The following is an 11,626-nucleotide window of genomic DNA, read 5'->3' on the forward strand; positions in this document are numbered from 1 at the left end:
GGAACCCTTCAGTCCAGGGGCCAATGCTCTATCCACTGAAACAAACCAGTGAGGACTCTGAGAGTAATTTTTAGTATGATCTCTGCAACATTTAATCCATTTAGCAATAAACCCCAGCCAAATGCTTCAAAGACATAAACCATTTCCTGAGATTTGGGAAAAGATTTGAGAAACTGTGTGAAGTTGTCCAATCTCCATAGGGTTTAATGGGATATATAGCATCTGAAGCAGACCTTATTGTCAACAACACGGAGAGTTGTGCAGAGCGGAGGACACATAGGTCCCATGCCTCCCACAAATCCAAATGTTGGAAAGTGAAATGAGAGTACATGGCTGAATGGGTGACAGATAATTGATTTATTTTCCTGTTATTGGATTGTCTCTTGGTCTTGTCAGGATTACTGACTCCAGAATAATAACTGTCTTCCTCAGATTGCAATATATGGCAAGAACTTCTGCAGGTCTGCAAGAGATGCTTTCGAGCTGCTGATAAGAAATATTTTAAAGTAAGTAATCAGGTTGAACATTGTAATCGATTTGCTGAACCTTGAGCAGCACATACTTCACATGTTGTTATTAAAGTGTTGGCAGTCATCTTAAACATTAATATTGTCTTTTAATTCGATAGATTTAAATCTTCTTTGTCACATCAATCATTTATTTTTATATCTTAGAATTATTTCTGCCATCACTCACTGATGTCTTTATACCCACTAGCATTTATTTAGTTTTATTCCTTCTTTTTAAGAAATCCCTCACATGGACATTATCATCATGTCTCTGACCATTTCTCTCTCCCAAAATTGATAGTCTGAGTGAAAAAAATCAGAGAATCAGAGCAGCATCCTTTGGGTTCAGGATGTCTAGGTCATGAGTTAGGTAGGGAGGCTGACACCACCAATAGCGTCCCACAGCCTTATCATGTCATCTTCTGTTTACTTCATTAAGAATGAGTCGGGAATTCATCCCAAAACTTTAATTCTTACATTTAACAAATGCCAAAGTTACAGCAAATATGCATCAAAATGAACTAATGAATTATTTATTCTCATAAATTTCAACTAATGCATGTAAACACACACACACACACACACACACACACACACACACAAAAAACAAACAAACAAACAAAAAAAAAACCACAAACAACCCACTTTGTTTTTTTCTGATTCTTAGAGTTGCAGTTATGGATAAAGTTACAGACTTTGTACTTGTCCTGGGGAAAATACTAGTTACTGGGAGTATAGGTAAGTAATAATAATAAAAAGTTTATTAGGTGCTTAGAGAAACTACTACAGAAAGCTATATTCCTTTGCAAATGCATAATATACATGTTTTGCCTTTTCATTGTAGGTGTCCTGGGCTTTTTACTCTTCACACAGAGAGTCTCAATAATTATAGAAGGTCCAACATCTTTAAATTACTACTGGGTACCTTTGCTGGTAAGAGCTGGTGTCTTAGTCCAGATGCTGTAACAAAATACCATAGACTGGGTGGCTTAAACAACAGGAACTTATTTTTCACACATACTGAAGGCAGAGAAGTCCAAAGTCAAGGTGCCCACAGGCTAGGTTCCTGATGATGGCCTCTCTACCTGGTTTGCAAAGGGACACCTCCTTGCTTCATTTTAACAAGGTAGAGAGAGAGAATATCTCTCCTGCCTCCTCTTATAAGGGCACTAATCTTATTCATGAGGACTCCAGCCTTACAACGGAATTGCCTCTCAAATGCCCCACCTCCAAATACCATCACATTGGAGATTAGGTTTCAACATATGAATTTTGAGGGAACACAATTTATATTCATAGTATAAATTTATCAGAGAGAGAAAAAAAAGTACAAAAAGGAATAAGAGAGGTAATGATAACTAACATTATCAGGCTTACTTTGTGCCAAGCCTGCTTCAAAAGTTGGGTTCCTTGGAAACAAACTGAGACAGAGGATTGCACAGGAGAGGTCTATTAGGAAGTGTTCTCCTGAGATACACTTTTAAGAAAGTGAGGAGGGCAGTCCTGGCAAAGGAAAGAGCCAACCCAAGTTGCAGTTATAGCTGAGGCCTTCAGCATAATTACGGGAATTTGTGACAAAGGGACTGAGTTTTTACATGCTGCCTGAGGCAGCCGCTGCCCAAAGGTTGACCCTGGGTGGGGCTGTAGCTTTTGCTGAGGCAATTCTCTGCAAGGAGGGCAATTTGTACCAATGAAGCAGCTTACATTCCCCCAAACTGGGGGGTAGATATGCAGCTGGAGGGGACCTGGATGGAGTCCTCTGGCATCTATTATAATATATTAATTCACTCAATTCATGTGTCATAAATACTATTATTCACATTCCCCCCTCTCCCACCAACACTTTCATAGAGGAGACACTGACAGGTTAAGTAACGTGTTAAAGAAACACCTGAGCTGTGCTTCAAGCCTGAGCAGTGTGTGCTCTTAACTCCTATGCTTTACTGCCTCCGTGCACAGAATCATAAATATGGGATCTATTTGGTAGGCATCGGGGATAATGGTAAGAAAATTGGCAGGTGATCTAGTACATTTTATTTAAATCCCAGTACATAGCACTCAAAAACATTGTAATTGAATGTTTTCTGGTCTCTATATTGAAATCTTCCTCAACACAGACCACTTCCAAGCTCTCTCAAGGTGACTTTCATTAAAGCTGCATTATTGTTCTTCTAGATGAGTTAATGACATCACCATTCTCTCCTTTACTCATTTACAGACAATCATTGCTGGATCTTACCTAGTTGCACACGGGTTCTTCAGTGTCTATGCAATGTGTATTGATACAATTTTCATCTGCTTCTGTAAGTTTTCAGAATATGTGTTTTCCCCCTTTAGTGGATAACCAAGAGATGAGGTTAAGATCCATGCCCAGAGCTGGCTTGTAGGTTTGCTATGACCTGGCTGCAATCGCAAATCTATTGTATTTATTTGGAAAGAGACATTGTTGAGTGGATGCTCTTGAAACCTTAATGGCTGAGAGAATGGAATTTGCAAAGTACAGAAGAATCAACTACTGAAATGAACCAGAGGCTTCATTGCATGGTGTTAGCATGAAATGGTTGTTTTATTTCCTAATGTTTTAAAATTTATCATAATGATTGTATTCTGTGGTGCTTTATTAACAGAACTGAAGACATGATTGGGCTCTGGAAACTCTTTGAGGAGAGCCTTTATTGATTCTGATAAAGCCAAGCTGATAATGGTTTCAAAGACACATGGGGACCAGTTTCCCATTGGGCCACACAGTGACAAATGGGGAGGATTCATAGAGGAGCATGTCCAGGACATGGCTAGATCAATTCTGATGCTTAGAGTTAAAATACGCGCTTCTTTAGAGCTTTCATCACTGACTTACTGAGTGTGCCTCTGTGTGACATGTGTAAGATGCATACACGAAATGGATATGGTTTCCATTAGTATTTCATCTTAAAAGTCCTGGAAAATCTACAGCCCATCAGGAGCTTGATCTGACTCTCACCTTCAACCTAGAGCAGTGGTCGGCAAACTCTACTCAACAGAGCCAAATATCAACAGTACAACAATTGAAATTTCTTTTGAGAGCCAAATTTTTTAAACTTAAACTTCTCCTAACACCACTTCTTCAAAATAGTTTCGCCCAGGCCATGGTATTTTGTGAAGAGCCACACTCAAGGGGCCAAAGAACTGCATGTGGCTCATGAGCCACAGTTTGCCGACCACAGACCTAGAGCAAGGAGGGTCAGTCGTTGAGAGCAGAACTTGTTAGACCTGCAGGTAGACTCTGTGAGAGATTATTTCTCTGGCACATTGCTCTTAAGAAAAGTAGAGAAAACATTCTATAACAGGGAACTACTGAGTGATCCACTCCCCTTGTGTAAAATTAAATTTGTTTTAAATATAACCCATAAGTATCAACTTCCCGCTGGGGTCAGGAGAGAAGATAACAACCTCAGGGAGAAATGGTCAAAGGAAATCTATAAAATAGTTTGACCTTGTTTTTGTTTTGATTTTCTTTCTGAACATTAAAAAATCAATTTTCAGTAACCAAACAAAGAAGCCAGGGGGACTTTGTGCACTATTATCTCTTCCTCTGGCAGAAAATGGAACTGGAATGTTTAATATTTTCATAGTATCCCAGTGGTTTGTTAGGAAAAACCACCTGAACAAATCTCGTACCTGAACTGGAGTGAAAAGCGTGGGGTAAGGTAGTACCTAAGACAGAGCAGAGAATTCTCAAATGTTCCAAGATCTCTGCTTTAATCCCAGACACTAAACATGGGGACAATTCTGGGGGCTCTCACTGGGATAGTCCCTGCTCTTGTAACTAAAAATGTTTCTCAAAATATATCTCAGGAAATATCTAGAACCTACTCCTTTCCAGTCTTTGGAAACTTTAGCAAATCTTATGCATTTTAATTTTTATGGTAGATTTTAAATTTAAGCAGTGAGAAGTGTTTTCTACCCTTTTCTATTAATAATTGCTAGCTTCTTGAAAATCGAGTATACTTTTAGCCTTGTTCAATATGTGGTGTGTTGAACATGAATTGTTTCCTTTCAGGGACTCTCACGCTTGATAATAAAGAACAAGGGAAGCAAGTTGTATTTCCCTTTCCCTTCCCAGCTATTACCATGGGCAACTTTGGCAAACATTCTTCTCGCATGATACTCTAAGCCAAATTATGACTGTGTAGAGCTGTACCTTTTATTTTTTATATATCTTTTTATACCTAATATTTTGACTGCTGGTAAAACTGGTGTTATAAAAAATGTGAACCATTTGCGAACACTTCATTGACAGAAACATGACATCTTTTTTTTTTTTTTAAATATTACAGGGCACTGAGAATTTTGATCCCAGGGTGGGAAAAAAGAATAGTTCTAGATGATTATTAAAATGATTCATACCAGGCTTCCTACCAATACCTCAAGGGTGATGACAGCAACATATGATATATGATATATGGTACAGAAATATGATTAAGGAAGAAAGAACAAAAATGTTTGGTGTCTCTCATGTTTCCTCAGATTTTCATATTGTGTGTGAGGAAAATCACTGTGAGGTTTAATGCAGAAATATACTAAACAAGCAATCCACCATTCCTAAAAGACTCTGATGGAAAATAATTTAGACTTATTCCACAAATTATGATCATATGGTTTTGTATACTATTACTTATCCTTTATGTTATAATAAATAAAGGCTATAAATAACAAATCTTTTATAATGTGTTAGTCAAAACCTAGTATCAAATTGCATTTATACTTTTATTGATCAATACTATCTGCTGTGAATTGTATGTACCTGCAGAAAACCTAATTCTCAGTATCATTCAGGTACTTCCCCCCAAACCATCAAACAGTGAACACTCCATCTCTTTATTATAAGCCTAGGCAAAGCAACAAGATAAATGCATGTATTACAGAAGTTAGAAAACACTAGTAATCGCTTTTAAATGTAACCTGAGACAGGCTGCAAGGATTTAGGACAGGGTGCCTTAAGGAAGTGTCAGAAGGTTGGGTCCTCACCTCATCCTGATTGCCCAAGAGCTTTTTTATTTTTAAAATATATTTTTATTGATTTCAGAGAGGAAGGGAGAGGGAGAGAGAGAGAAACATCAATGAGAGAGAATCATTGATCGGCTGCCTCCTGCAGGCCTCCTACTGGGGATCAAGCTGGCAACCTGGGCATGTGACCTCCTGGTTCTTAGGACCACGCTCAGCCACTGAGCCACTGTGACTGGGCGCCTGAAAGCCTTCAATTTTAGGAGGATCATTTTACATTTCAGGGTCTCAGTTTCTTCAGTTATAATATTAGGGTCTGGACAAACATTTAAAGTAGCTTGGAACTTTGGTATTCAATGATTGTTCTACATTTATCACAGGAACAATACACGTTTTATTCAGCTTTATCTCAGAGGATGTGACAGTTAAGCTTTCTAAGAGAAGCAACCACAGAATTTAAAGATAATGCTTTTAAAGGGCATGAAAGATTTTGTTTTGAAACCAAACCTCCGTGGGAGTGGGTGGGGCTTAGGAAAACTCCTTGCTTCCCGGCTGATGCTTCTTACTGTATTTTGTCCAGCACTTCAACTGAACTGCCCTCTTTTGCCTTGAATTTGACTTTCTAACGCTGATTTCTCTGATTTTTCCCTGTTCCACTCTCCAATTTATAAAAATGCGTATAATTGTTCGGCCGCTGCTTGCTGCTTTTGCCCGCTTTGGCTGCTGCACATCCAGGTGAAGATCTGGAAAGAAATGATGGATCTACAGAAAAGCCCTACTTCATAGCCCCCACCCTGCACAGCATTCTGAACAAGAGGCACCTCGTCCCCCAGAAGCAGAAAGAGTAGAAAAGCTCCAAACAGTGCCGCTCACTTTTAAGCAGTTTTGTAAATCCGGTCATTTGTAACTAGAAAGTGATGCTTTTGAGTCATGTACAACTTCTGTGCTGGCTTCTAAAAAGCCAGAACCTGGCACCACCTGAGGTGCCGGGCCTGGGGTCACGGTAGCCTCTGTGAACCAGGAGACGTTGTGGACTGACTGAGGTCCCTGCGGAAGGGCAGTAAATGGCATACTTTGTTCTTTGTACGTCTATTGCCGAATGTGTTTTCAAAGCTTTTATAACTCGGCGTGCTGTTTCTCATTGCAGCACTTTAATAGCCTTTCTTGTGATACGTGTATGTATATTTGTAAAGGATATTCAGGCAACTCTTGAAAGTGCTATAAATGTATAATGGATTAGCCATAAAAAGATTGATTTATAGTTAACCAGCATATGGTACTGAACTTGTAAATATGGTGCTATGGTCATATTTGTACTGTTCGAGCTAGTGGGCAACTCTCTAAGCTGTGATGAAACTTGTATTAATGGTTCCCTAGGAAGCATATTTCGTTGGGTGATTCAAGTTCATAATAAACTTGTAGATGTTAATGTTATACAGGTTCCATAGAGAACGTTACTAAGTAAAAACTACTGTGGGATCTGCACAGCCCGCTTTGTCTTAGTGATACTGCATTTATAGAATCTGAATTCTGGAATGTTCATTCTTAATGAACCTCTGGCCACCATAAAAATATTCTAAACAAAACTGAAATGGCCACATAACTTACTGTCTCTTGTTTCAATCTAAAGAGAGACAAATTCCCATTTTCTGATTCCTACCATATAAGAAATTAGTATGGATTTGTTTCAGAAAAAGTGATTATATCTTTTTGTGATTATACCTGTTTTTCTAGATTAAAGAGATTGGCTTTGTTCTACAAAAGGTTTGATTTTTAGCCCAACTTTCAGTGAGGAAAGAGAAAAGTCATTTCGGATTTTTCCCTAAGGAAATATGCTATTAGTCCTCCAGAGCTCCCTCATTGGGCACCTTTATAAGAGGACCTACTGTGGGTTAGAAAAGCTGTCCCTTGAGGCCTGAGGAAGAAAGTTACTGTCATACCCCACCTTTGCTGGCAGGCCAGCTTCTGGCAGCCCTGCCTGGGTCTTTTGCATGGCAGAACAAAGCATGAATCAGACATCCATGCACTTTGCTTACCCATCCTGTGTGCAAGTGCATATGATACAACCAACAGTGTAAAAACGTACCCCCAAAGGAGCATTGAATCAAGTTGTATCCTTCTGGCTTTTACACTAAGCTTCTGTAGAAGGATTGTTTATGCATTGACAGAAAAGAACACATTGATCTAACATTTTTATCTGGTTATGATCCATGTATCCAAGAGAGCCAGAATTGTATCATTGTGTTACAGACTAATATAAATACTAATTTATGAAATGATCCTAAAATGTGGAAACCTACACTTAGACTGACTTCATAGCAGTAACAAGAAGCCAATGAATAGGGAAGATATACAAAATATTGGCCTTTGCAATGGCTTAGTTGTGATGATTGTAGTCAAAAGTGTCACTTGGCTTCACAGCTCGAAAAGGGGCTTTCTTCACACTCATTCTTCTTGAAGTCTAATTCAGAGAAGAGTGACAAGCTGTCTTCCTCGATGGTTATTATTATTTTATTATTCAAAAATACAGGGATTACAACATCTAGTAACATAGTTACCTCTGTCTTAAACGTTGAAAATTATAAGGATTAAGTCCACTTCAGGAGTAGTCAAAAAGTTCACAATGATGAAATAAGACAATTTTTCATTTTTGTATGTATCAGAATCACTGACTACTTATAAATATAGACGCTTGTGCCTCACTCTAAGAGATTCTGATATATTGTGCTTGGGTGTGGGGCACCTTGTGATTATTATGAAGTTTTCTCGTTGATTCTGATGCACATAAAAGTTTGAAAATCACTTGAATAAAATATAAATCAATGTATGAGAAGCTAGTTGCCTATTTTCTCTTTATACTCATGGTTGTTCTAAGAGTTAGAATATTGAGAGGCAAATGGGATTAATTTGGAGACTTCTAAAAATGGTAGATTTTTCTATAGTTTAGATTCACAGTGTCAGATGGGCCCCTTGAATTATATGTTTAACATTATATTAGGCCAGAAAGTTGTCTAGAGTAAAAGTTTTTACTGAACTATATGGAGTTACATTCTAAACTTGGGCACAAAAATCATAAAAAAGGGAATCCCATTTGATTCAATATTTCTAAATAATTTATTTAAAACTTAGTTTTAGCCATATTATAGGCTTAATAGTAGTCAGAAAAAAAATATTCTCCATTAGTAACTTCTTTGTGTAATTTAAATATATTAGGGTAAAAATGAGCATTGTTTTTGAGGAAAAAATTAGAAGTCACTTTTTTTTCAAAGAAAACTAATTGAAAAACAGCAATATTTTTCAGAATTTCCAATTTAAGAATTGAAACTATTCTAAAATTTATCAATCTTATTTCTTTAAAATTATACTACCTGAATTGTTTCTGGCCAAACAAAATAAATTTTGAAAAAGTGTGGTCATTTGGAAATCACATTGAGAACATAGTACTTTCTAGGAATTTGAAGGTGAATTTAGATATTACTGGTGAATCCTTTAGTTTGCCGTCCAAAAGAAGGTAAACATGATTTCCTGTCATGCAGCTGAGAGGCAAAGACTATTGACAGAACCTCACCTGGAACACAGAATGAGATAATATCTTACCTACATAATAACAAGGGCTGATTGTTTTTCTCATAGTTATGTTTACAATAATGTTGATGCCAAACTATGCTGTTTAAACACACACACACACACACACACACACACACACACACACACCACCACCACCACCACCACCACCACCACCACCACCACCACCACCACCACCACCACCACCACCACCACCACCACCACCACCAATACATTTTTGATTTTTAAACTGTGGTTACGCAAGAATGCAGCAGATGGCGCTGTGACTTCTCTTACAGTTTTGCTTTGATATTTACTCTGTGCCGTTCTTCCTCCTAGTGGAAGATTTAGAAAGAAACGATGGTTCTGCTGGAAAACCCTATTACATGAATCGCTCTCTGATGAAGATTATGAAGGTGAAAAGTACACAAACTTCGACGCAGTAGAGGTGCAGGCTGGTCATCTGCAGCGGTGTGTATCCTCTTCCTCATCCGCTGTGTCTGACTCACGAGCGCTCTTTTTTGGAACACTGTATTCACGACCTTGTTGGCTCTTATATGCATGTTTTATACCAAAGCTTATACTGTGATATGTGAAGCCATCAGAAGTCGCAAGGGAATTGTTAACAACATGGAACATTTTTATACTGAGACCTTTTGTTTTGTAGTTCATTTTTTAAAAGAGTGGCTTGGGTGTTTTCGAAAATACTAGTGACTGTGTTCATATTCTTTAAAATATTAGATTGAAAAATGATACATGGTTTAAATCGAGAGCTCCTAATGTATATATTTTTAAAATCACAACTAAAAGACTTCCGCAGGGGAAATCGGTAAACAAAGCAAAATAGCAAATTTTAAAGTTTTCCCCACTCCTGCTTGGCAGTAAATGGGTAAAAGACTGCCCGGCTCCAGATTTTGCTCAAAGTGTAGCATGTTTCCTATTAAACAAATTGCCAACCATCCAGCCTTCACGACTTGGTCCTCTCTGACAAAGTGCCTTACCGGCTGTTTAATATTACCCAGCTTTTGTGGGCAAGTTTACAAACATTGTTTTACAAACAAAACAAAACACCTGCAATGTTTGGTGATTACAACAAGTCTTCTTGCATTTGTTTTCCTCTTAGCTCACTGGTTGGAAACCATTTGTCATTTCAGTGTGTTTAATATCCTCGCTCTGCAGAGTGCATTGCAGCATAAACAAAGCCCTCTGCGCCTAGTGGACATTCATGAATGTGTACTACACGCAAGAAAAAAATCTGAAAGGACACTTGCTGTGTTTCTTTTTTTTTTACTAAAAGTGAGAAGTTTAAAAATGTAACCTTTTTTATAGTAGATCTTTGAAAATACAGTAGGTATGACAATGTTTTACACAAACTAAAAAGGGAAACTTGGAGAAATTATAAAGGAAAACTTTACCCCACGAAAGGGTGCTCACAGATGTCATGTATTGAATAGCTCCTTTTTAAATGATTGTTTATTACCGTCAAGGAGTGCTCTATGTATGTAATTTTATTTTTAAACTTTTGATATGAAATAATCAGTTTGCTTATAATATATTCATTTTTATTGTGCTAATGTAAATAGGAGTGTAATTTCTAATTCAATTTTAAATGACTTTCCTAGTACTCTTAACTTGAAAGAAAATGAATGCTGTTTGTTATAGAAATAATCCATAAAGCATTCACTGTATAAGGGATGTCAGTCTCACATGATAATTTGTGAAAGTTTTGAGAATCAACAGTAAGTTACTATCAATTTATCTATGATCACAGGTGTTTAAATGTGACTTCAGATAATCTTTTATGCCAAAAACAAACTCACAGGAGCACGTGATGGTCTGAGCTCTGTAATCAATGGGTTTCTGCTATGCAGAAATATTAGGACCATGTTGTCTCAATATCTTTGATAATGAAAATATTTAATGAAATTTGTTGTTACTCATTGTTTGAAATATATTTGGTTTTTTTCTTCTAATAAAGATTTAGATAAGAAAAAACTGCCTGCCTTCTTTTTCTTTTAAGCTAGAAAAGACAAAAAGCTTTAGTTTTCAAAACCCACTATACTATGACAGGAAATATATATTTTTAATATCTAGATTTATTGTTTTTAAAAATTTCATTTTTCTCTAGCTGTGCATTGATTGCCAAATCAAATAACTGAAAAATGATAATTTATATAAAATAAATAAATCAAAGCTAAATGAGTATGTGATGGATTTTTTTTTAATCCAGTGGCCGAAATTAGCTAGTTGCTCTTTGTTTTAATTTACCACAGGTTTACTCAGGCCCTCATGGTTTTTCCAATATTCGTAAGAAGTAAATCTCATAATTTTAAAGACAGGGGTCGACTTCAGGAACCTAAAAACTGTGAACACTAATTAATGATAGTTTTCCAAGGTAAGATTAAATGTCCCAATCATTGGTTAATCTTAAACTAAAATTTTTCTTAGGTCCAGCCATACCTTAATAAATGTATGAGTCCATTTTTAAATTGAATTATATGTTAAATATTCCAAGTAAATTTTCTTTAAAATTTAATAGATTTTTAAAAACAAAAACATAAAACAATGTT

General features: G+C 36.9%; 1 protein-coding gene across 2 annotated transcripts in view; it reads left to right on the top strand.

Annotated features, from left to right (window-relative positions):
- The window catches only part of SLC44A5 (solute carrier family 44 member 5), a 311,252-nt gene extending 300,213 nt beyond the window's left edge, over window positions 1-11,039 (top strand). The window contains exons 19-23 of one of the 2 annotated variants that reach the window (XM_084873496.1): window positions 433-506; window positions 1,177-1,247; window positions 1,354-1,442; window positions 2,728-2,812; window positions 9,396-11,039. In XM_084873496.1, the coding sequence (XP_084729622.1) occupies window positions 433-506; window positions 1,177-1,247; window positions 1,354-1,442; window positions 2,728-2,812; window positions 9,396-9,502 (426 nt within the window). In that variant the 3' untranslated portion in view covers window positions 9,503-11,039. Of the gene's footprint in view, window positions 1-432; window positions 507-1,176; window positions 1,248-1,353; window positions 1,443-2,727; window positions 2,813-6,227; window positions 7,074-9,395 lie in introns of those variants that run through there. The other variant, XM_084873495.1, reaches the window with a different exon arrangement.
- The last annotated feature ends 587 nt before the right edge of the window (window positions 11,040-11,626 follow it).

The sequence above is a fragment of the Pipistrellus hanaki genome (assembly GCF_964339955.1).
Source record: "Pipistrellus hanaki genome assembly, chromosome: 2".
Lineage (NCBI taxonomy): Eukaryota > Metazoa > Chordata > Mammalia > Chiroptera > Vespertilionidae > Pipistrellus > Pipistrellus hanaki.